This window comes from Aquarana catesbeiana, linkage group LG10 (assembly GCF_042186555.1).
Source record: "Aquarana catesbeiana isolate 2022-GZ linkage group LG10, ASM4218655v1, whole genome shotgun sequence".
NCBI classification, from domain to species: Eukaryota; Metazoa; Chordata; class Amphibia; order Anura; family Ranidae; genus Aquarana; species Aquarana catesbeiana.
In genome coordinates this window covers 188,258,892-188,286,329 of record NC_133333.1, presented here as the reverse complement: position 1 = coordinate 188,286,329, position 27,438 = coordinate 188,258,892, and the positions used below count along the sequence as shown (strand labels likewise).

The 27,438-nt window shown below is 42.0% G+C and overlaps 1 protein-coding gene across 1 annotated transcript in view; it reads left to right on the top strand.

The window, feature by feature from the left end:
• Positions 1-13,840, top strand: part of LOC141109869 (uncharacterized) — a 71,423-nt gene extending 57,583 nt beyond the window's left edge. The window contains exons 2-3 of the mRNA XM_073601128.1: positions 7,499-7,524; positions 12,647-13,840. Of these exons, the coding sequence (XP_073457229.1) occupies positions 7,499-7,524; positions 12,647-13,702 (1,082 nt within the window). The 3' untranslated portion in view covers positions 13,703-13,840. The remainder of the gene's footprint in view (positions 1-7,498; positions 7,525-12,646) is intronic.
• Positions 13,841-27,438: the final 13,598 nt, after the last annotated feature.

Genomic DNA, 27,438 nt, shown 5'->3' with positions numbered 1-27,438 from the left:
TTTTCATCCAACATTTACTTAAAGCAGTTTTAAACCCAAAAGCAAACATTTATTATATTGCAGCTTACCGCTTCTTAGATGTTGTGGCTGCATCCATTTTATTTTTTAGGATTTCTTTCCATTATTTTAACTTGGGGATCCAGCTAGTAAGTCTATTTTTCAAAAAATAAGCTCACTTTTGTATGTATCAATTTACAGGGATGAGACAAACAATTTAACACTGACAGATGTGCTTACAACAATCAGCTTTTTTTTATCCATGTAAAATTTTTATCCTAAAAGAAAAAAAAAATATTTGCTATAACTAATTATAAAGTGTGAGCTGGAGTTTGGCTTCAATTTGTTAGTGTATTTAAATCTGCTAGTACATCTAACACTCCCCTCCCCCCAGACTGGCAATGCTGACTGGCAATGTATAAGGAGCAAAGATGCCCCTTGTTCTCCTTATACAGGCAGTGTGTTACTGGTCAGATCATCAGGTAAAACAGAAGAGAGAAATGCCTAAAAAAGAAAACAAATTCAGCCACCATATCCAATGATTGGCGAGCTGCAATATATTACATTTTTTATTTTGAATTTAATACTACTTTAAATCCTGAGGATGCATTTTATAATAAATCTCTTTTGTTGCCACTGATGTAAAAACTCAGGAGGTGGCAGCGAAGAGTTTATTTAAATTTTTTTCTCCCAACTGCCAGCTTTCTTGTAGATATGATTCTGCCCAATCACTTCTACATGCTGAAAAATATTATACATTATTTTTTTTTTTAAAGGCCCCTCACCCACGTCCACATACATACAAATGCAGATTGCACCACGCACATTGGATATCTTCATGCACACTGGAGTGAGAGTAATAATTGAAGGGTCACCATGTACTGTAAACTTGAATTTGATGAGCTATAAAGGCTTTTAAAATTTTGCCTATGGACAATTTTGGGTCCTATAGTTTTTAGCTATTGCGTGAACATGTAATGAGCCTTGACATATTTATTTACTTACTCTATTATTTACTTTATTTATCTATTTACTTGATGCAACATTATTGTTTATATTTTTACAAAAAAATGGGTATTAAATTGTATTAAAGTGTGCAATAAAACATTGAAAACATAGATTTGATATACACTAATGCAATTGTTTGTGGCATAAAAAATGCTACTGCCACCATTTTATTTTACAGGATTGCTGCTTCCAGAAAATATTAATATTTGGGGGGAGGGGGTTAAGTATACATCAATCCTAAAATGTGCTAACTTGTTATCACATGTGTTTAAATGCATTAAAAATAGGCTCAGGTAGAGAAAGGGTATGTCCAGTGTCAGGCAAAACTTATTTTTAGTTTTTAATCAATTGGAAAATGGTTCAAACACTCTGGTCTTTATTGTCTGAAGTGTCAAAAAAATGGAGCACAAAAAAAGATGAATAGACCACTGGACAGAACTTGCCCAGTATGCAACTGAGCTGCTGGGCTGTCCTGCATCCAGCGTGATTTCCGAACAGGCATTCAATGCTGCTGGAGATTTTGTGACAGATAAAAGAGTATGTCTGTTCACAGACTCTGTTGAACGGCTGACATTTCTCAAAATGAATCAGTCCTGGATTAGCAGCAGCTATCAAGCCCCTGATGCCAATGTTGTTTATTAAATTTGTTGGAGATCTAGATTCTCTGCAAGACTGTCTAGGCTGCCTAGCTTTTTGGGTGTTTATTTTATCTTTAAGTATTTTTTTTGGTATAGGTTTCATGGGCACAATTAACACCCAAGGCCAAATGTTTCTGCACCTGTGTGACAAGTGCACCAAATTTTAATTTCCTTACATCAGGGTCCAGTCCTGCGCTCCCCAAGAGCAACTGTGAGGGGTTACAAAGTGCAGGCACCACCAACATTTAAGGCCCAATTTTTCTGCACCTGTTACTTTTATCCAAAGTTTGCGAAAGAGAAACCAGACTTTATCTAAAAATAATCATTAATCTTGGCCTGAGTGTAGTATAATTTGGCTTCTTCACATAAGGCTTGCTCACTATGGTGCAAAACTTTGTTATTTCCATTCAAAGTCTGCCAAAGAGACACCAGAATGTATCCAAAAAATCTCTAATCTTGTCCCGAGTGCACTAAATTGTGGCCTCATCATACAGACTGGCCCCCCAAGCCATGTTTACAAAATAAAGAAAGCTTGCAGGGAAAATCAATTTAAGGGCCGGTTCACACTGGTGTGATGCCAGACATTGCATGTGATTTTCAGCGCATTGCTGTGCAGATGACATGCGATGTCTGTGCGATGCAAATTTAGCCATACAAGCTGCAATCTGCAAACCGATCTGGGGGTGTCATTAACTTTGTATTGACACCTGCAGCAGTTCGCAGAGGGCAGTGTGAACCGCCGGCAATTCAGGTGCGATGCGGGAGCCCTCACTGGATTTGCAAGGTTTACCACATCGCACCAGGGTGAACCAAGCCTAAATGTCATTTGTTTTATACATGTCAGTTTTGCTGCAACAGGTTCTATACATGGTACAGATGCACCACTTTACAGGAAAACTAAGTGGACCCCCAGTCACTGTATTTAAAGGAACTTTTCATTTTTATTGTTTCCCTTTAAGCATCATTAAAATCACTGCTCCTTTAAAAAATATTTTTTTTTAAAGATTTTTTTGCATTGATACATGTCCCCCAGGGCAGTACCCGGGCCCCCATACCCTTTTTATGGCCAATAACTTGCATATAAGCCTTCAAAATGGGGACTTTTAATTTTTTAAGTTCAGGTCCCATAGACTTTAATAGGATTCTGGGTTCTTGTGCAAACTTTTTCCCTGTTCGGGAGTTCTGGTGTCAAACCAAACCCGGGGGGGGGGGGGGTTCAGCCCATCACTAGTGACAATAAATAAAATAAATAATAAGACAAAATAAAATAATTTTTCCCCACTTTCTCACGAGCAAATGCAGATGCACACATAGGTCCCGCACGCATATGGTAACAGCATTCGCTCCCCACATGTGAGGTATCGCCATGAACATCATAATGATAGCAATAATTCCAGCAACAGTTATGGAAATAGAGAGTGCAGCGCTCGACTTATGGCATATGTGAGTGATGATAAATCAATTATTCAATCGATTAATCAAAATAGTAATCCACAGTGAATAATTCCAATCATTGAAAGGAGATCAGCAACAATTAGGTGCTCAAAATTATTAAGTATTAAAAAACAACGAATCAATAAAATAAAGTCCAAAATAGTGATATGTAGAAATTTAATATAGGCTCCGGGATCAATTTTCCACCATGTTGTGCTGCCCACCACCTAATGGTAAAAATGGAGGCTTACCAGAAAGCCTGTGACCACCCTTACTCAGGGGGGTCAAAACAGGCTTAATAGAAGTGGACCATCAAGGGAATGTTCCAGGACACACTGCTAGGAAGAGACATCAACCTCTTGCATGGACGACCAGCTGACAAAGTGCTTCACAAGGTGTTATCCCAGGATCGCTTTTCATAGAGCAGTCAAGTAGTGCTTCCACAACTCCAATCATTAGATGTTTTCTCTCTTTTATTTTGCTCCTCTGTTTTCACTTGGTCATCTTGCCAGTAACACACCTTCAAAGGGGCACCTTTGGGCAGCAATCATTGTTAATCTCAGATTCTGACTGAGTCTCCTGTCTGCCTCTGGATGTGCTGTCCTGGCTCCCTTGCTATGCTGTGTACTTCTGTGGGTTTGACAGTCTGACTGGTTTTTGTCTCAGACTCTGACTGTGTCTGCTGTCTGCCTTTGGAAGTGCCAAAGACAGTAACAGATCTCCTGTGAAATTTTTTGAAAACTGACAATTTTTATTAAGTTTCCATTTTTTCCAACATAAAAAAAAACACACAGAAAAAAGAAAGGTCTTGCTATGTGATAAATGGTATACATCAAGCGGACTACTCATACACATTGTCACCTGTATCTAGACAAGGTTGCCTCCTGTGTAATTTTAAACTGCTAGTCTGTAAAGGCTTAAAAACATTGCCTATGGATAATTTATTGTACCATAGTTTGTCGCCATTCCATGGACATGCACACGTTTTTAAAGCGTTACATGTTTAGCATCAATTTACTTGGCGTAACCTCATCCTTTCTATTTTACCAAAATTGGGTATTATATTGTGTTAATGTTTACTACAATTCATTAAAGCGTATTTTCTAAAAAAAATTGCGTTTGAAAAACCATTGCACACAAATCGTATGACATTAAAATTTGCAACACTCACAATTTTATGCTCTATGGCCTTGGCTTTAAAAAAATATGTAATGTGTGGGTGCTCTATGTAATTTTCTAGCAAAAAAATGCAGATTTCTTTGAGTATGAGACAAATGTCAGAATTGGCCTGGGGCCAATTTCGCAAGGTAGTCATTTCTTTTTTTGACACCGGAATGTTAGGTTACCAAAACATTTTTTTACTCCGTGTTCTAATTTTACTGGAAGCGAGTTTGCTCTTTTTAGTATTAAAGCTGGTAAAATGATTTAAAAATAAAAGGCTGGCTCGTTTTTTATGAATAATTTTGTCAGCTAGGGCTCTACCAACCAGAAATGGCCAGGTCTACTACAGGATCCCAAGTTAGGGCATGTCCTTCCTCCAAAACTCAGAGAGCACTTACCATAAAGCGCAAAACAGCTTCCAGTAAAATTCAAAACACGGACTAAAAAACCTTTTGCTGGCATAGAAAATTTGTTGGTATCCTAATAGGAACATTCCAGTGTAGAAAAAAGAAATGTCTCAAATTCATTAAACATGGACAAAAACAGTTTCAGATAATATGGTATATATCAGATCAACGTGAAAACTTTTGGATATTCACCTTAAATCCTTTATCTTCAGCAGGACTGAACACAGATTTAGAGGCCAACACCATTATCTATTTGGGAATGTTACAAGAATCTGTATAGACCCCTTCAAAACATCATATATGGGCTCATTTTTCAGTTGTTAATATTGATAAGATTAATATTGATAAGGTTTTTCCTCTAGTCATTAGGATGCTGCTATTGTAACAAATGCATGTCTTTAGATACATTGTATCATCCTCAAGTATCTTGATCCTGAAGTGTAAAGATTGAAGTGTAATTGAGCTGCAGTGCAGCGACATGCTTGTTCTTGTCCCACAAGCTTCTTATGTCCCTCATGCTTGCTCTTGTGGCCAAGCTGGAAAAAGTGGTGGATCTGCTCTGAAACGCATCGCCAGCTCAATCTTGTTGTTTCTATTCCTGCCTTACCACTATGCTGTGTTTGTACAGCTGTTCTCTGATTCAGCTAAGGTTCAGCATGCTAGTACTGGCTTTGTCTTTCACAGATCATGGGTCTGAAAATTTGGATGCCACAGCTCACGACACAGGTCATGAGAAGTCATCTTGAGGATTATTTGATATGCTACTATGAATTATTTCATGAGTGGATACTGTTTTTAAAAAAAAAAAAAAAACATTAAACCTATTATAATACCAACACCTCCTTTTGTGCCTTGTGTTTGCCTGTTTTCTCATAATTTGTTAAAGTAAATGTAAACCACACTACTGACACCTCATATGAGCTTTATCATGATAATATGGCTTGGAAAGGGGCCAGGAAAAAAAAAATAAAAGTGGCCAGTAGAAAAAAAAAACACACAAGCAGACTGTTATCAGTGTAGGAACTGTGGACAGGCTCTGAAAAAAAATCACAGGCTGTGCAGCCATCAGAAATATACACCGGTACTCCATGACAATATTATCATAACTTGATTATACATTTTTACTATACCAATGGCATCAGAAATATACCCTGCGAAATATACCCTGCGGAAATATACCCTGTGAAAAAACATATGCCGATAGTTATTGTAGCACATGCGCTCCATGGCAGACTGTAAAAGGCTGCCAGAAATAATTAAGAAATGTGAAAAAAACACATGCAGTCTGTTATGAGTGCAATGCATGGGGACAGGGATAGGCTGTGAAAACAATCAATTGCAGCCTGAAAAAAACGAGGAAATATGCCCTGGGAAATATGTTCTGTGAAAAATACACATAGCCCGTTATAACTGTAATGCACAGGAAGGAAGCTGCAGAACATACATCGGCAGAACTAAGAAGTAAAAATACTTCCCTTATGCCCCCCGAACTGCTCAAAATACACTGGGGGGAGGGGGCATAAATCGGATGCTCCACCCTTCTGGAATTAAACCCACTTTTAAATTTGTTACACCAAATGAATGAAGCATCTGCAACACTTTTGGTTCTGACAGAGACTTGTGCACCAAATTCAGGTAGTTCTAAAATAGGTCACTTTTAAATTGTGGTGCGCCAAATTAAAAATAGAATAGAATACAGGCATTTTGTATCTCATGAAATTGGTGCTATTTAAGCCCAACTCCCTTTTGGCGTACAGAGAGAGACCCTGACGTAGACAGATTTTGCAAAAGTGTCTCGCGTGCATTCTTAAAGTGAATAAAACAATTTTAATTCAAGTAGAAGTTGTAGACAGACACAGGAATTTGGTTTGCCACTTTAGAATACATGCGAGACACTTTCACAAAATCTGTCTGTACCAGCCTTTATGAATTCCAGGAACTGTGTTTTGCTACCTAAAAGACATTCAGTAAGGCTTTATAGCAGCACTTCTAATGCTTTCCCAATCATTAAGCACCCAATCTTTTAAGGGCTGACTTCCCCTTATTGACTTTTCTAAGTCATTTGACCAAAGTTTAAAGAGCGGGAAGTGCACTATCGGTAGTTGTAGGTGCAATGGCAGCAAAATCGCCAATTCGTTTTCCAGGTCCGCAAACCACAAATGGTCTGGCTCCTAAACAGATCATTATGAATCCAGAGGTGGGTGAACAGTTGAAGGCTTAGAGACTTTTATAATTGTAGACACTGTCCTCATAATTTCATTATAGTTTGTTGTGAATAATTGGAAAGGAAAATAAATTCCAATTTAAGTATACTTTCACAGGGTGACACTGTGGGTATACAGGTAGCAGTGTGCTAACGTCCCAATAATGGGCATTTACAAAATTCTAGCAATATCACCCTCTATGCGTCTGATAATTATATGGTAAGCCTTTATGCTCCTTTTTTTCTTTAATTGTTCAAACCGGCTTTGACATTATAACAATAAGTTTCATTATCATTACAAATAATTGCTGGTCACTTTACTGCTTGTTCAGCACCTGTATAGTGAAAAATATTACTGAGCAAATTTGCCTATATTTTTACTTACCCTCATATGAGACCTATTGGTCTCTTTTCTCATTTCTTTACCAAGTTTGTGTCATTCATATCCTAAATTCACTATCCTACTGTAAATATCGCTGATTTTTTCTCGGTGATTCAGCTTTAAACTCTAGTCTGACCCACTACATTTGCTTAATTCGCTATACATATCCAATCAGTAATAGGCTTGCCCAATGATTAATTCCTAACCTTCTTGTTATCAATTCTTTACTCATTGTTATCTTTATATTATCTTTATATGTTCCAACTAGGTGGCTTTGCTTCCTGCCTCCACTTGGTCAGTACTCTGTGGAGGGCTGTGTCCGGCCAACTGACCTTGCTCAGAGCATGTATTTTGTATTTCTTCTCTCCCGTTTTTATTTTATCATAAGCTTCCATATTTTGTCAAGAAGTTATATATTTATTGTTGTGTTTTCTTTCTGTATACATTTAATAGACTGCCATGCTCCTGAAGAAGCGTATTTATACATGCAACATGTCGAGCGACTGAGTGAACCACTGCGCCCGGACACACACAATGACCCACAGCATTTTTCTCTTACTTGGATAGCACTCTTGGGAATCCCAACTGCTGCCCCTTTGAATGTATTATTGTTCCTTGATATTATATTAAGTGGTGTCTGAGTGTGGTGCTCATAACATCAATTTTATGTAACTTTTTTTTATATACATATGTAATATCTATTTTTTCAATCAATTGTCTACTAAATAAATCAAGTGATTACTTACACTTAGACGGTGTATCTGTGTGCCTACAAAGTCTACTTTTTTAGCTAGAATTTTGTTGTGAATAATGACGTTATTTTTCTGAGGATGCCCATGGCTCATAATAGTGACAGTAGTCACAATACAGAAGGCCATCCTGTAGAAGTTGTTTAGGCTTCTTATACAGTTGTTTTGCTGAAGTCTTTGATAGGAAGAGATACTAGGTCAGTGGTGGCGAACCTTGGTACCCCAGATGTTTTGTAACTACATTTCCCATGATGCTCAACTACACTGCAGAGTGCATGAGACTCATAGGAAATGTAGTTCCAAAACATCTGGGGTGCCAAGGTTCGCCATCACTGTACTAGGCTATGGTCTAAGCCATAAGCACTTGGAGAGTAGTATAGAGGAACAAAATATGACAAATGAATGAAACTTTTAGCTTTTATATAAATGATAACTATTCATTAATTTATGTATTCTTTAATTTACCCCTGTTTCCCCTCTGCACCTCTGTGAAAACATATACACATCAATATTTGCTCCTTCAAAAATCCACGCTCTGTGGACCATGGAGAACCGCAGATTTCTTGCTGCAAACTCTCATGAATAGTCCATTGCTTCTTCCCATTCATTGTCAAGATGTGATGCCTATTATCGGGATGAATGATGGATTTCTTCCATGCATGAGCAGAAGAAGCAAGGGTCTAAACAGGAGCATTTGCATTTGTGGTGGCTATTTAACTCAAAGTTGGTTCCACGTTGTGGGTCTGGTGGGAGCATGAGTCAGTATAAAACTTGAGGGGGTGGGGGGCTAGAGTGAGTAACTTAAAGAATAATTATATGAAAGTGTATTTATTCTTAAAACCCAGAAAAATATAACCCTTATTTGTAGAAAACAGCTAAATTGCTGCAATAACCGACTACATCTTTTTCATCCAACATTTACCTAAAACAGTTTTAAACCCAAAAGCAAACATTTATTATATTGCAGCTTACCACTTCTTAGATGCTGTGGTTGCATTCATTTTATTTTTTAGGATTTCTTTCCTTTATTTTCACTTGGGGATCCAGCTAGTAAATCTGTTTTTCAAAAGAATAAGCTCTCTTTTGTATGTATCAGTTTACCGGGGTGAGACAAACAATTTAACACTGACAGAGGTGCTTATAATAATCATCTTTATCCTAAAAGGAAAAAAAAACAGTTTACTGTAACTAACTATAAAGTGTGAGCTGGAGTTTGGCTTCAGTTTGTTAGTGTATTTAAATCTGCTAGTACATCTAACACTCCCCTCCCCCCAGACTGACAATGCTGCTGTTCAAGGTGCCCCCTGTGTTCGTTCCTCTAGAATGGAGGCACTCTTATACAGGCGGTGTGTTACTAGCCAGATCATCAGGTGAAAACAGAAAAGAGAAAAGCTTTAAAAAAGAAAACAAATTTAGCCAACATATCCACTGATTGGTGAGCTGCAATATATCACATGTTTTATTTTGATATAAATTCATTAATTTATTAATGAATTTATATCATTAATAATTCATTAATTTATAATTTAATACCACTTTAAACCCTTAAGATGCATTTTATAATAAAGTCTCTATCTCTTTTGCTACCACTGATGGAAAAACTCAGGAGGTGGCAGCGCCAGGAATATAAACAAACTCACGGTTGTTGTAGCAGCGAGGTTATTTAAATTTTTTCTCCCAACTGCCAGCTTTCTTGTAGAAATAATTATGCGCAATCACTTCTACATGCTGAGAAATGTTATTAAAAAAAATGTTAAAAGGCCCCTCACCCACATACACATACATACGAATGCAGATTGCACCATGAATATTAGGTATCTTCATGCAAAGTGGAGTGAGGGTAATAATGTAATGAGCCTTGACATATTTAACATCTAATTACTTGATGTAACATTATTGTTTATATTTTACAAAAAATGGGTATTAAATTGTGTCTGTGTGCAATAAAACAATATAAGAATATTTTTCATTAAAAATATAGATTTGATAAACATTAATGCAATTGTTGTGTGGCATGCCACTTCCATCATTTTATTTTACAGGCTTACATTGCTGCTTTCAGAAAATATAAATATTTGGGGGGTTTAGTATACATCATCACTAAAATGTGCTAACATGTTTAAATGCATTAAAAAAATGGCTCAGGTAGCACGAGGGTAAGACCAGTGTCAGGCAAAACTTATTTTTTGTTTTTTAATCAATTGAAAAATTGGTATAAACTCTCTGGCCTTTATTGTCTGAAGTGTAAAAGAAAATGGAGCACCAAAAAAGATGATTCAGTGAAACAGTCAGATTAGAATAATTTGCCTGAAATCTATGTATGTGCAACTGAGACATGGTCATTTGGGAGAAGCAGCACAACTGACACTGACACTGACACTTATCAGTAACATTTAGTACTAGTTACACCCATGACAAAGGATTTCCTGAGCACTCTGGGTTGAATAAAAAGAGAGCAGAGCAGAAGCTGTTTTCTGCATAGTCTTTGACAAAAACCTAGAGGGGCGGGAGGCGAAAGGAGAAGAATGAGCTTCTATCAGCAAAGCTGACAAGATTATAGAGGAATCTATTAGAATTTTCCAATTTAGCCCACAAGAGAAATCTAAAACCGACCATAAATGGTTAGAATCTCAGCAAGTTCAGCAGGGACAGGCTAAAATTTAAACAATTTACGGACAGGCTGATTGTACCCTAATCGATCCATCGATCGACCTGGAGACAACAAGCAATTCTGATTTTTACATGTGATTATTGCCAGTGGCCTCTAGCAATAATCACTGTGTCCTCCTGGCCAAGATGGCTCCCTGCGCCCACCACCCCACCAGGAGAACACAATAGCTCTACGGGAGGGATTCCCCCGAAAACAAAGACCGTGTTAATGGGGAAATCAAGCAATTTTCTTTCCTACAGAAAGAAAATTATATCATCTATGACCTGCCTAAGGCTGCATGGCTAGCCTAACTTTGTCTAAAGTTCAAAAACCTATTGGCTGATTGAGAACAGTTATCCAATTGGTCTGTTCAACAAAAGATGGTCTAACAACTGACTTCTGTCAAACAGGGAGGGTCACACACTGATCAAAATTTGTCTGGTCCCTGCTGAACCAAATGATTTTTCACCCATCTGTAGCCTTGCTACATTATGCAATGACTTACAAATGCAGAAAAAGCATGTAAGTCAGGGTCTTTAATGTCTCTATTCTTGCCCAGGATATCTTACATTCACATATACAAAGCAGATTTCTGTTAACTGTATCAGTGAATAATTATGTTTATGTGATTGCTCTTTTTCTTGTTAAATTAGCACAAGTACAGTAGGTTAATGTATGTTAAAGAAAACCTTTAAAGCTGAAATCTGGGATAAGCAAATATTGTCTAAATACAAGAGGCGTGGTTCTTGTTACTTGAATCTTGTGTATTTCTTTCAGATCTATACAGTAATTCAGCATGAAAATTTGCCTCTGTACAAGAGCTTTGTGTAATAAAGACCGCTCACTGCTGCCCTCTCTCCTTGTGCAGGGCGACTGGTCTAGTCTACACCCCCCTTCTTTAGTTTTTAGCTTTAGAAATATATTTAAATAAGAGTTTAAATTTAGTTCAGCTTTAATCAGGAAAATATGAAGGTTGGTATTGTTCACCTCATTCTGAAAATACTAACTACCTGTCTGTCTCTGGCCTCGGTTCTTTCTTGATCATTGCAATCAACAGTAACAGTGAAGTCAGAACTCCTAATCTGCATATTTGGTTCAGTCAGTGATTTGAACTACTCTAAAAATCTCTAAATATTTACTCTACCTACTGTCACCAGCATGAAATAGGAACCGTCCCAAGATAATTTTGTAATGGTGTCATATAACTAAGTTATTTTTCTGAGCAAAGCTTTAAATATTTCAGAGCTTCGCTGAAACTATCATGTCTTTAAGAAATATATATGTCATTTGTGTATGAAGAGTATACATTCTTTTATAATTGTGTCAAATTTCATGTGTCCCCAAACATTTCAAATGTTATTTATTTATGTACGTTTATTATTGTTTATAGATCAGTTGTGCATATTGATTGCACTGCTTCACATCGACATTGTCCCTGAACAAATTTTATTTGTTTTGGGATACATGAAATTTGACATATTTGTAAGTTAATTTATTCTCCTAAAGCAATTTTTGTATTTGTTATTTATCTCCAAGCTGCAAGTTATGTAAGAATGTATAAATTGGTATGCAATTAGGTTATTGTCTCCACCTCTTATTGTCCAGCTTGGCTATATATAGGGATGTCTTGCTAATATTGCCTAGATAGGACTGAACTCTATGACAATGAAACTAAGAGTTGTTACAGCTTTGCTCCTTCTACTCCTAAGTAAGGAGATAGCTTTAACAACAGATCCAACTACAACAGGTCCAACAGGAACAACTACAATGCCACCTACAACAAGACCCGCCACAACTGCAGGCTTAACTACAACAACAATACCACCTACAACAAGACCCACCACAACCGCAGGCCCAACCACAACAACAATACCACCTACAACAAGACCCACCACAACTGCAGGCCCAACTACAACAACAATACCACCTACAACAAGACCCACCACAACCGCAGGCCCGACCACAACAACCCCAACAACTACAATACCACCTACAACAAGACCCGCCACAACCGTAGGCCCGACCACAACAACAATACCACCTACAACAAGACCCACCACAACTGCAGACCCAACCACAACAACAATACCACCTACAACAAGACCTGCCACAACTGCAGGCCAGACCACAACAACAATACCACCTACAACAAGACCCGCCACAACCACAGGCCCGACCACAACAGCAACAACAGCAATACCACCTACAACAAGAATCGCCACAACCACAGGCCCAACCACAACAACAATACCACCTACAACAAGACCCACCACAACCGCAGGCCCAACCACAACAAACCCAACAACTACAATACCACTTACAACAAGACCCGCCACAACCGCAGGCCCAACCACAACAACAATACTACCTACAACAAGACCTGCCACAATCGCAGGCCAGACTACAACAACAATACCACCTACAACAAGACCCGCCACAACCGCAGGCCCGACCACAACAGCCACAACAGCAATACCACCTACAACAAGAACCGCCACATCCACAGGCCCAACCACAACAACAATACCACCTACAACAAGACCCGCCACAACCGCAGACCCAACCACAACAACCCCAACAACTACAATACCACCTACAACAAGACCCGCCACGACTGCAGGCCCAACCACAACAACAATACCACCTACAACAAGACCCACCACAACTGCAGGCCCAACTACAACAACAATATCACCTACAACAAGACCCGCCACAACCGCAGGCCCAACCACAAAAACTACAACAACAATACCACCTACAACAAGACCCACCACAACCGCAGGCCCAACCACAAAAACTACAACAACAATACCACCTACAACAAGACCTGCCACAACCGCAGGCCCAATCAAAACAACCACAACAACAATACCACCTACAACAAGACCTGACACAACCGCAGGCCCAACCACAACAACAATACCACCTACAACAAGACCTGCCACAACCACAGGCACGACCACAACAACAAATCCAACCACACCCACTTCAACAACAAGACCCGTCACAACCGCAAGCCCAACCACAACAACCACAACAACAAGACCTGCCACAACCACATCAAGTACCATAACTAGCACAACACAAAGTACATCTGCCACCTCTTCTACAACAACCACATTAGGCAGTCCAACTAGCACCACTCTTACCACTACTACATCCTCCTCATTCTGTAGCATTGTAACCAATACCATTGTCAATGGAAGTTTCCAGCTCAAGGTCACTCCTGACATCCTTAACAGCAACATTATTCATACTGGTAAGTTTTTCTTTTTGTACTTGAAGTTTATGCAGGTCCTAACCTTGGATTCAAATATTTAGTTTTCATTTCTGTACTTACCTTACTTACATACGATCTGTCTGTAGACTAAGGTGCCAAAATCCTGCTGAAGTTGATCTTTTGGTAGAAATGTCTGTCTGTAAGTTAATGTCTGTGTGCGGGGGGGGGGGGGGAGGGGGGCATAGAGTCTTCAAATGTGCTTTGCTTATAGAAGGATGAAATCTCAGGATGGTCTGCCAGTGTAGTTACCTTATGTTCACTAGTAGCCCAAAGAGCAGCTGGATGGTTGGACAATGCTGTGGGAACACACATATATACATGAATCCAGCCCTGACTCTCAAGGCAAATGAAGCCCTCATTTGGCCTTCTTCATTATGTAAAATTGTTCAGCTTGCTTTAGGTTTCTGCACTTCCATGTGGTAACTATTCATCATATTACTTTTGGTAACTACAACAGTAGCTAAACTTTTCCAGACCTTGACACAAAATGTAAAGTGGTCTGCAGAAACTTCATCTCATTCCTTTAAATGCCTTGCAATCTTGAGAATATGAAATCCTCTTCTGATGACTACACCATGGTGATATGGCCTGTAGATATAAGAAAAAAGCATTCTTGAGTCAGGCTCTATGTTGCCCAACCCACACCTTCTGGAGCTTTAGGCCTAGTAGCAGCCAGTACCTTCATTATGAGGCTATATGGAGTCACAAGGAAAACTTTTTTTCATTAATCCTTTGAATTGGTTTCAAAGTTGTAGTATTCCCATGAGTGGAATGAAAACACAAGCCGCTACTGAAGCAGCTGGGTAGGGTCTACCAGGCTTTGCTTCTGAGACAAAAATACTGGGATTCCAGTCTGGGACTATTGGTTAGGGCCAGGAGAAACTAAAAGCATCAGCATTGCTCTAGGAACTGCATTATGGAATAAACCTGCATGTGTTTTGGTTGCATGGGTGGAAGAATGGATGTTGCTTGTGAGGCAACACTTAGGTGTAGAATATGTAAATGTTAGTTGCTTGGCCATCATGCGAACTCGCATGCTTCAAAACTTTATAAATCTCAACTGTGTATACAGATATTGAATACTGAATTTACCCTGACAATCCTGATCTGAATACTTGTTTGAGTCAGTAACTCAGAAAGTGTTAAAGCCAGAGAGTCAGCAAGACAGCTAGGTGACTAGCATTTTAAAATAGATATCAGTGATAGCTTCCTTATTTCTTTAAAAAAAATTAAAATAAATAAAAAGTCCAACAAAAGCAGGCTGAATGTAGTATCTTGCAGCCATCAGATGTAGCACTGACTCCCGAAGGAGCTGCTGATTTAAATTGGGTTGTTGCCATCACCCCTTACCTTTAGTTTCACCATATCAGGAACTTAGAGTCTATATTGGGCCTTGCGCCCACCAATGTATGCACCAGTCACTTAGTTCTTTTTCCAATGCTTTATTACAAGACAACTTGAAAGAAGTAGCAGTAAAGAGGTTGAAGGGGAGTTGCAGATATCTTTTTGTAGCAGATCACTAACGGACTCTTCAGAATAGAGAACAAAACACAGCTTTCTCTCTGTAAATCTTGTATGGCTGGGTAGATTTCTGCCACAGACCTAGCAACCTGCAAGATGTCTGCACAAGCCTCTCTCACAGGCTTAGCAGCCAGCATATGCCTGGATAAGTCTCTCACAAACTTAGCAGCCAGACAGTTAGTTACCTTGATTTAAATTGTAGAGCAGATTCTTCACAGTACCAAAACCTTTAAGCCGACCCGGCGGTACTGTGAGGGTAGGTTAGAGATAGGTGCGTCCTCCAAGCCAAGTAAGTTACCAGGCCCTTCTGAGAGACCAGCCTTTATCCTGGCTCTCTCCAGCAAGGGTCCTCCCCTGTATCTCCTCAGCTTGCCTCGGCTTCTTCCTAACAGGCAAGACAGCCTAAGGACCACCTCTGCGGTAGTAGGCCCCAGACAGGCTTCTGGGCCTACTTGCACAGCTGCAGTGACACAGCCCTCCAGCCTGGAGGGCCACGAGGTAAGAACTCTCCTAAGCACATGGCATCTGTCCAATAAATACTCTCTCCCAGAAAGCACAGCGGCAGGAACCTCCTACTGGGCTGTTTCTGAAAGAAAAAGCATCACTAGGTTGTTATTCGCACACTGTCCCCTAGAACCCGTGACACCTACTGGCAACAGTGGGAACTGTACAACCAAGTCAATTCCAGAACAGATCCAGTAAACTATATTCATTCAATCTGAGCTGTTTACAGCTCAGCCAAAAACTAAATTTACCTGCGAGTGCCTGGTCAACAGGAGCAGGGCGCTACACAGATATTACCCTTTATCCATTGAAAAAGTATTCATATCCCTTGACATTTTCTACATTTTGTCATGTTACAATCAAAAATGTAAATGTATCTTATTGGGATTTCATGTGATAGACCAACACAAAGTGGCACATAATTGTGAAGTGGAAGGAAAATGGTAAATGGTTTTAAAAATGTTTATCAAGTAAATATGTGGAAAGTGTGGTGTGCATTTATATTCAGCCCCCCTGAGTCAATTCTTTTGTAGAACCACCTTTCACTGCAATTACAGCTGCAAGTGTTTTGGGGTATGTATCTACCAGCTTTGCACATCTAGAGAGTGATATTTTTGCCCATTCTTCTTTGCAAAATAGTTTAAGCTCTGTCAGTGCCCATCAGTGCTGCCTATCAGTGCCAATCAGAGCTTCCAATCAGTGCCACCTATCAATGCCAATCAGTGCTGCCTATCAGTACTGCCAATCAGTGTTGCCTATCAGTGCCAATCAGTGCTGCCAATCAGTCCCAATCAGTGCTCATAAGTGCTGCCAATCAGTGCCCATCAGTGCTGCCCATCAGTGCCAACCAATGCCACCAATCAGTGCCCATTAGTGCTGCCTATCAGTGCACATCTGTGCTGCCAATCAGTGCCACCTATCAGTGCCAATCAGTGCTGCCTATCAGTGCTTCCATTCAGTGTCACATATCAGTGCCAATCTTGTGCTGCCAATCAGTGCCACATATCAGTGCCGCCTATCAGTACCGCCTATCAGTGCCCATCAGTGCTGCCTATCAGTGCCATCTATCAGTGCCAATCAGTGCCCATCAGTGCTGCCAATCAGTGTTGCCTATCATTGCCATCTATCAGTGACAATCAGTGCCCATTAGTACTGCCTATTGGTGCAGCCTATCAGTGCCCATCTTTGCTGCCAATCAGTGCCCATCAGGGCTGCCTATCAATGCTCATCAGTGCCACCTATCAGTGCCCATAAGTGCTGCCAATAAGTGCCAATCAGGGCTGCCAACCAGTGCCGCCTATCAGTGGCCATCACTGCTGCCAATCAGTGGCCATCACTGCTGCCAATCAGTAGTGCCTATCAGTGCCAATCAGTGGTACCTTACCTATCAGTGCCCATAAGTAATGCCAATCAGTGTCACCTATCAGTGTTGCCAATCAGTGCTGCCTATTAGTGCTGTCAATCAGTTCCCATCAGTGCTGCCAATAAGTGACCATCAGTGCTGTCTATCAGTGCCGCCTATCCGTGTCCATCAGGGCTGCCAATCATTTTTGCCTATCAGTGCCATTTATCAGTGCCAATCAGTGCCCATCAGTGCTGCCAATCAGTGTTGCCTATCAGTGCCATCTATCATTGACAATCAGTGCCCATCAGTGCTGCCTATCCGTGCAGCCTATCAGTGCCCATCTGTCCTGCCAATCAGTGCCCACCAGTGCTGCCTATCAATGCCTATCAGTTCCATCTATCAGTGCCCATCGGTGCTACCTATCAGTGCTGCCTATGGGTGCCCATCAGTGCTGCCAATCATTGCCACTAAATGCTGCCAATCAGTGCTGCCAATCAGCGCCGCTTATCAGTGCCAATTAGTGCAGCCTATCAGTGCCATTAGTGCTGTCAATCAGTGCCACCTATCAGTGCCAATAAGGGCCCATCGGTACTGCCTATCAGGGCCATCCATCAGTACTGCATATCAGTGCCAATCAGGGCTGCCAATTAGCGCCAATCAGTGCCACCTATCAGTGCCACCAATCAATGCCTATCAGTGTCTATCAGTGCTGCCAATCACTGCCAATCAGTGCTGCCAACCAGTGCTGTCTATCAGTGCCCATCAGTGCTGCCACTCAGTGGCCATCAGTGCTGCCAATTAGTGGTGCCTTTCAGTGCCAATCAGTGGTACCTATCAGTGCCCATCAGTGCTGTCAATCAGTGTCACCTATCTGTGCTGCCAATCAGTGCCCATCAGTGCTGCCAATCAGTTCTAATCAGTACTGCCAATCAGTTCCCATCAGGGCACTGAGTGCAGGGATGGGGAGATGAACTCAGCAGACAGGCACATTGTCCATGGGGGGACCGGCTTGGTGGGGCATGACTGAAAACCAGCGATATTTATTAATGCCACATGCCGATCTTTAGTATAATAGGTAATCACCACACTACTATTTACAATAAACTGCTGGAGGTAAAATAAAAAAGTGTCAGTAAAAGGCCTGCTGCTTAGCACTGTTATGTGTTCACACACCACAAAAAAAAAAGAAGTGCAGCGCTAACTTACTATTCAATAACTTAACAATAATGGTGGACCCCTATAATGTATGGAAATCTCAATGAACTTCAATATTACCATAATATTGGTCTCTGTGATATGTAACATCACATATAATGCACATCAAACTGAAAAAAGGCATAACAAATGAAATTTAGCAGGGAAGGTGGAAACTCCTCCTATAGATATTTGCCATACAGATTAACTTCAAGTGCAATAATTGCAATAATGTGTGATGTCACATGTAGTACACATGAAAATGAGCATAAGATATACACTTTTTTTTAAACTTAGCAAGGTTGGTGGAAACCCCTCTACAGATAATTGCAATACAAATTAACTTCAAGTACGACAACTTTTTAGTTGGGAGGTTCAAACCATTATAGCACTTTGAATGTTTTATTTTTTAGATTGTTACCCTTAATTCTATATGTTTTAGTTACTATTATAATGTGAATTTTTGCACTTGAAGTTAATTTTCCACCACCCTTGCTAAGTCCATGTCTTTATGGACCTTGTTTTGTGCACTGGTGCGCAGTCATGTAGGAACAGGAAGGGGCCATCCCCAAACTGTTCCCACAAAGTTGGGAGCATGAAATTGTCCAAAATGTCTTAGAGGGGTCTAATGTCTTGAATTAGAGGGGTCTAAGTGTTCGAGCTTATTCTGTTCCCTTTTTTCTTTTCCCTTCTTTTTGATATGGCAAAGGGTCACGATGATGAGACAAAGGAGAGAGGGACGGAAGTTGAATGAACTTCAAAGCTGATTCTAGCCTCTCAATATGTCGCCTGATGTGACTAAAAAAAAAAAAGAAAAAAAAAAAAGAAATTGTCCAAAATGTCTTTGTATACTGACGCCTTAAGGGTCCCCTTCACTGGAACTAAGGGGCCAAGCCCAACCCCTGAAAAACAACCCCACCCCATAATGCCCCCCTCTACCAAATGATTTGGACTAGTGCACAAAACAAGGTCTATAAAGAAATGGATGAACGAGTTTAGGGTGGAGGAACTTCACTGGCCTTCACATTAGAGTGGAGACTGCGAGCCAGGCCTTCTCGTCCAACATCAGTGTCTGACCTCACAAATGGGCTCGTGGAAAAATGGTCAAACATTCCCATAGATATGCTTCTAAACCTTGTGGACAGCCTTCCTAGAAGAATTGAAGCTGTTATAGCTGCAAAGGGTGGGCTAACTTAGTATTGAACCCTACGGACTAAGACTGGGATGCCTTTAAAGTTCATGTACATGTAAAGGGAGGTGTCCCAATACTTTTGGTAATATAGTGTAAATAAATAAATAAATATAAATATATATATATATATATATATATATATATATATATATATATATACACACACGCATGTGTGTTTGAGCTTTGGTGTGCACACCCTAATGCTAGGCTCCGCACACCTATGGCCTTTCTAAAGCCTTGTACACAAGATCGGATTTTCCGCAGACTTTTGTCTGAAGGGCATTGGCCCCAAACTTGTCTTGCATTACAAACGGCACACAATTGTTGGCTAACAAACACGAATGTAGTGACATACTATGTGGTTTTTCAGCTATTTAGCGCCACCCTTTGTGCTCCTTCTGCTAATTTCGTGTTAGTAGAAGTTTTGTGAGTGTTGATTCGTGCTTTTCATTTCGTGCTTTTCATTTCGTGCTTTTCAGTTCATTTTTGATCGGCCGTTCGTCAACCAGTCATGTTGTGGAATCGGAGGAGATAACATGTTATTTATTATTGGCCTTGGAGTTATTGATTTGACCCAAGTCCAGTCCAGGAACAGGAGGAGGAGGATTTCTCGGAACAAAAATTGGTTGCTTTATTAATCGTGACCAATTATGTCATATGCCTTTGCTGCGGGAGCTCCAAGATTGTATAGAGGACAATGTCATCAGCTCATTCAATTAACATAAACACAGGTAGTTGGAGTTGATGACACCAGCATCTCCTCACAGGATGTGTCCCAACAGTATAATTCAGTCTTATCATTCTAATATGGCATATAAATGGTTCCCAGAGTCTGTGTGTTTTGGGGGGACATGGAGCTGAATCCAAAGTAACACCAACCCCAGGGTCCCCAGGCATACAGCTCACAGAGAGCACCATTCCCCCAAATGCTAGGGCCCATAATTGGTGGGCAAGAGGCTTGCGTTCAGCCCCTTCCAATAGCCTCTGTCCCGGGTGAGTCTGTCACATTTCTCCCCCATCAAAGGTTGACTAACAAGGTTCCAGACCTCCACCTGGTCTGGACATGCGTTAGTCAGGCAGAGTGAACTCACATAGTCTTCCTGCATGATCTCCTTTCTTGGCTGCAAGGAATAGTTGACCTCAGTAGGTGTGGGGCAGAGGTCATTTACTCTCTGTCTGGCTGCCAGGGCTTCAGCTGGATTGTTTTTAACATTCCTTGGCTCGGTCTGCTGCTGGGCAGAGGGGCCGATCACCCCAGCTTCCTGAAGCTGTAGAGAGACACTAGGTGCTAGGCAGAGGCCAGCGGTGCTCTGCCCTGTTGCCAGCAATTCAGGTGGGAGTAGCAGCTCCACTACATCAGCTTGTCGTCGGAGAGAGGGGCCACAGTTGTTGCCGATGTTGGGCAGAGGTTGGTAGCACTCTGTTCTGTTGCCAGCACTTCTGCTGGGGACTCCGCATCCTCCGCTCCAGCTAACCGTTGGGGCAGGAGGCTGGCTTCCTCCACTCCCAAACTGTGTAGTTGCCATTGGAAAAGGGAGCCGGCTGCTTCCTTTTCCATTCCCTCATCTGGCTGCTGGGATGACATGTCGATGGTACTGTCTCCCAGGTGCATGGATCTTTGCTGGGGAGGAAAGTCCGCTTCCTCCACCCTGGCCAACTGTTGGGGAGGGACAACACACACCTCCTCTCCCTTCTCCCCCTGTATCTGCTGCTGGTAAGTGATTGCCACCTTCTCACCCTGAGCCTCCAAAACTGCCACAGGTGTGGGGCAGAGGTCTTGGACCCTCTGTCCAGTTGCCAGCACTTCTGCTGGGGGTTTGCTAGGTGGTTCCTCCTCTACAGAAACATCTATTAAATCCCCAGTCTCTGGAATTAGTAAAAGTGTGGGACAGAGGTCTTGGACCCTCTGTTCAGTTACCAGATCTTCAGCTGGAGAAGTTTGTTTTAACTCCATAGATGCTGCTGGCAGAAAATCACATGTCCCTGTCAGTGTTATGGGAGAAAGGCTGACTACCTCTTCTCTCAAGAAAGCCGAAGCCACTGTTGGTGCTGGGCAGAACACAGTGAACTTTGGCCCTGATAGCAGCTCTTCTGCTGGAGGCTCATCAGGTTGTTCTTCCTCAGCAGAAAAGTCTATCAAATCCCATGTCTATGCAACTGATGTCTGGAGATAGAGGTTCACCATCTCCTGTCCATGGAACCCAGAAGATGCTATCATTTCTGGGCAGAGGTTAGCAGAGCTCTGCCCTGTTGTCAGCACTTCAGGTTTGGGGACGGCAATCTCCGGATTTTCCACTGCCGATTCTCTGGCATGCTGCTGAACTTGTTTTAGCAGTTTCCTGTATGCCCTTTTTCAGATGCTGTTAGTTCCTTAGCAAATGGTCCAGATCAGGTTTGAGCTCTGAGACCCCTGCAAGACCGAGCATAGCCTCTCTATATTCTCTCAGGTCCTCAAGGTCAGGTTCCCCTTCATCGCCAAACATAAAATGATCTGTAAGGCTCTCCCACAGCAATCCAGGGCCGCCAAAGTCATATCCCTCCAGAGAGCATTCTGTTGTCTCCCCTAAATATCCCTTCTCTGCGTGCCATTGCAGAGCCCGATAACGATTGTCCAGCTCTATCTCCTGCTGGACCAGCCTGTCCAACTCAGTCACCCATTGCTCCTGGGGCCGCTTTCCCAGGAATGCCATCCGCAATGCCCATTGGTCACTGGCCCTTTGCTCTGGGGTTGGAAAGCACTTGCCCTGTTTTATACCAGCGAGCTGGAGGGCTCCGATCCAGAGCTCCACCCGAATCTGCTGCCTGAGCTCCAGGTATTCATCCTTAGACACAGTCCTGGTGTATGTTGAAAGGATGATCCGCAGCAGTCCCGGGAACTCTGATGCCAGGTCCATATCTCCGCTGGGGTGACTGAAGTCTGCTATGCTGATCTTGGATCCAGTTGGAGGTTTGGATGTCCCAGACTGCAGGAAGCTTTCCTGCTGCTTGCCACCAATGTCACGGAATGTCCCACACTCCGCTTGAGTGCTTCCGTCATATACCACTTCCTCCCAGTCTGTATACAGATATCAGATATTCCAACCTCTTTGAGCACAAAACAAGGCGACACTTGCTTGTTGCTAACATGAACTCACCTTATTCAGAACCAGAATACAGTCTTATATACAGGAGAAAATATTACTCTAACAATACAAATATAACCTAATTAACCTAATTAGCATGAGCTAATTAACTAATCCTTTATACAGCCTAGGTGATTGAGACATGACCTTTTGCCCAGACTGAGTTAATTATCACAGGACATTTTCTCACAATAGCAGCAGCTCCAATAGGAGTCGTCCCGTCTCCTACATTGTATAGAGGACAATGTCATCAGCTCATTCAATTAACATAAACACAGGTAGTTGGAGTTGATGACACCAGCATCTCCTCACAGGATGTGTCCCAACAGTATAATTCAGTCTTATCATTCTAATATGGCATATAAATTGTTCCCAGAGTCTGTGTGTTTTGGGGGGACATGGAGCTGAATCCAAAGTAACACCAACCCCAGGGTCCCCAGGCATACAGCTCACAGAGAGCACCATTCCCCCAAATGCTAGGGCCCATAATCGGTGGGCAAGAGGCTTGCGTTCAGCCCCCTCCAATAGCCTCTGTCCCGGGTGAGTCTGTCACAGTACCCAAACAATTTTTTTTAATCATTTTCTTCACACAAATAGAGCTTTCTTTTGGTGGTATTTAATCACTGCTGGGTTTTTTATTTTTTACAAAAAAAAATGTTTTTTATTTTTTTCTGTCAGTAAATTTTGTAATCAAGTAATTTTTCACCTTCACTGATGTGCACTAATGAGGCGGCACTGATGGGCACTGATAGGCTGAACTGGTGGGCATTGATGAGGCGACAACAGACATTTGTCGGCAGAAAATTTTAAAGTCTGCCATCCAACATTTGTCCGTGGAAAATCCGACAACAATTGTCCGATGGAGCGTACCAACAGTCGGATTTTCCGCCAACAGCCTGTAATCACACATTTCCCATTGGAAAATACGATCTTGTGTAAGGCTTAACACATGAATATGCTCTATATGATCTTAACCATTTTATTGTAGCTCTGGCTGTATGTTCAGGGTCATTGTCCAGCTGGAAGGTGAACCTCAACCAAGTCTCAAGTCTTTTCCACCCAGTCTCAAGTCTTCTGCACACTCTCAGGCTACTTTCAAACTGGGGCGTTGGGGCCATCAGCTATTTTTAGCGGGTTTTACTGTCATTTTTGCGGCAGTTTTCGGCCGCTAGCGGGCCCTTTTAACCCCTGCTAATGGACGAATAAAGGTTAAATGCGCCCACAAAGCGCCACTGCAGCGGCGCTTTCCGGAACTTAGACGATGCTGCCCATTGATTTCAATGGGTAGGGGCGCTGCAGGAGCAGTGTATACACCGCTCCTACAGGGCCTCAAAGATGCAGCTTGCAGGACTTTTTTTGGCGTCCTGCCAGCGCACTGCTCCAGTGTGAAAGCACTCGGGCTTTCACACTGGAGTGAGAGGAGAGGCTCTTTACAGGCGCTTTGCAGGCGCTATTTTTAGCGCTATAGCGCCTGTAAAGCACCTCAGTGTGAAAGCAGCCTAACAGGTTTTCTTCTAAGATTGCCCTGTATCGTGGCCTACGCATGGCGCTGATCAGACGTGGGTAAGGAGAGCTCCATCTAGTCACCGGCCTTACAGCTCCAGTTATGCCTGCCAAGACGCCTAAACCCTGCTCCACGCTTGGACAAAAGATCCGGAAAGGGATTGGTATCTCACCCGGCCGCCGATGGCTCCATCCAGCGCTACTTAGCCGCCGAAAGATCCAGCCCCGGCGCACCAGGCGGACAGGCAAGAGCCTCGAGAGAGAGTATCTCTCCCTCCTCACACGCAGCCTTCATGAGAGAGAGCTCTCCTGCCTCCTCCTACTGCTCGGATCTCATGGACGATCCCGGATCCCCCGCTGGCTCAGAAATGACAACGCTGGTGAGTGGACTTAAAAAAGAACTTGCATGGATGTTTCACAGCTTGGAAAAGTCTATTAAAAAGGAAATGACTGCAGTGAGAGCAGACATGTCACACATACTGGTCAGAGTAGAGGAGACAGAGCAGCGTCAGGACTCACATGCAACAGCCATAAAAGAATTACAGGAGACTGTTATTCAGCTGGCCTTTGCTCACCGTGCCTCTCTGTATAAACTCAAAGATCTCGAGAATCGTAATCGCAGAAATAATCTGCGTGTCAGGGGGTTACCAGAAGCAACCAGAGATAATGATCTTGAACCATCGATCCGATTAATACAATACTGGGTAACCCTGTCACTGACCCACTGTGATTTGATTGGGTGCACCGCGCTCTGCGACCCCGTAATGTTACATCAGACCAGCCTAGAGATGTCATCTGCCACTTGCACTATTTTGAAGATAAAAACGCCATCATGGCTAAAATGCGGAACGCCCCTAACATTGATTTTGATGGGGCGGCCATAAACATCTTCCCAGATCTCTCAAAAGAGACCTTGGACCACCGCAAAGCCCTAAAACCGCTCCTGGAACATTTGCATACTGATGGGATTACATACAGTTGGGGTTTCCCTGCATGTTTAATCGCCACTAAAAATTGCTGCTCCTACACTCTCCAGTTTCTAGAGGAGCTCTCTTGCTGACTTTTTTGCAGGACCTCAACCCACCGCCAATGGAACTCCCGGGCTGGCAGGATCCCATTCCTAAATTCTGGGTCCCTCTGGATCCCCAATGGTGGAAAACCCCTTCAAAGAAAAGGCGCACTTCAATCCCAGGATCCACACAAAAACACGGCTCAGACGTGTATTTAACTACCCATGCCCTCTTCTCAAATATGGTTGCCCATTATTTCAGTGTCTGATACGACACAGTCAGGCCTCTGAGATACTTTCTCAACCTCACCTGACTTTGCTTAGATGGTGCAGACCTGACAGCGAACTGGGTATTTCCTTCTTTTGTTATTACCATGCTTGTTTGGTCTAATTGCAGGCTTTCTTGCATGATTTACAAGGTTTAATGTGTTCTTGTTCTCTTGTCCCTCTTATTTTTCTGGAGCTAATCTCCTATAGTTATAAGTTTTTTGTTTACAGGCCAAATGCTGATGAGGCGCACTGCTCCTACACACTTCTCTCACGGTATATTCCCTGCCCCCCTCCTCCTGGGGTTGGTGAGCACAGGCTGCTTACAGGGTGCTCTATTTGATCCCTATCTGGAGATATGGATGGCTGCCTGTTCTCTCTCTCCCCACAGGGACGACTTCAGATTTCTGCGTTTTTTACTGGTATTTCCCACAAATATGTTATTGAGTGAACATGTTCTCTGTATATGTTTACTTTCTTCTCTCTCTCTTCTCCAAACTTTCTCTATTCATTGCTCCCCTTTTCTCCCCCCCCCCCCGTGTTGGCATGCATGGATGTATAAGCTAAAGGGTCACACTCCGCTGTTATGATGGCTATGCTAACAACTCTTACTAAATTGTCACATTTTGCGAAAGGAATAATTATCCTCGCAGGTGACATAAGCATGCCACTTGACCCCACACTAGACACATCCCAGGGTTGCTCTAATATCTCATTTAAATGTCTGGAATTTGTCAAAAAGAGGCTCCTAGACCTTCAATTCCTGGACGTCTGGCGCCTACTCCACCCTTAAGAAAAGGATTTTTCACATTTCTCAAAAAAGCATCAATCCTACTCCATGAAAAATTGGCTACAGAGGGTCGCCGAAGTCCATCTCATGGAAGACATTACTCAAAACATCAAATATACATCTAAACAATATAAGATAACTTGGGCCCCTTGGATAAAATTCAAGTCCACTTCCGGCTATAAGGAAATTATAACACAAACCCCCTGAGACTACCATTCAAACATTATTAGATAGCTCCTTCATCCAATAGATAAACCTTCTGCTGAATATGGTTTATCTTTTCCCACGCGACCCTAAAGGTTTAGTCATAGCTATTCTAAATGTGATGACATGCATGCCAACAACCCCCCCCCTCCTTTTTACCTCACCTTACTCCCTTTCTCTGTCCTCTCCCCCCCAAATCCATCTTCTTCTTTCACACCCAATCCCTCCTTACTCCCTTCTCCTGCTCTGTTTCTCTTTCCCCTCTTTCTAATTAGATAAACTCCTTTATCTGGATTGATTCAAATGTACACATGGTTGTATGCCTTTGTTTGGCCAATTGTTATGCTTATCTGTTCTTACCCCTCCATACTTTCAGAGGCAATTGTTTGATTTCTGTGTACATGGGAACCTGTGTACTTTGCTTTCAAGTCTGTATAATTATAGTTGTATGTCTACCCTTTCTCTACTTTATTTTAATAAATAATCATTAAACAAAAAACAAAGATTGCCCTGTATTTGGCTCCATCCGCTACACATAGTGTTTTGCTTTTTGACCAAAAATTTCAATTTTGGTCTCATCTGACCAGAGCACCTTTTTCCACATGTTTGCTGTGTCCCCCACATGGCTTCTCACAAACTGCAAATGGGACTTTTTATGCAATGGCTTTCTTCTTGCCACTCTTCCATAAAGGCCAGATTTGTGGAGTGCACGACTAATAGTTGTCCTATGGACAGATTCTCCCACCTGAGCTGTGGATCTCTGCAGCTCCTCCTGAATTACCATGGGCCTCTTGGCTGCTTCTCTGATTTATGTTCTGCTTGACCGGCCTGTCAGTTTAGGTGGACGGCCATGTCTTAGTAGGTTTGTAGTTGTTTTC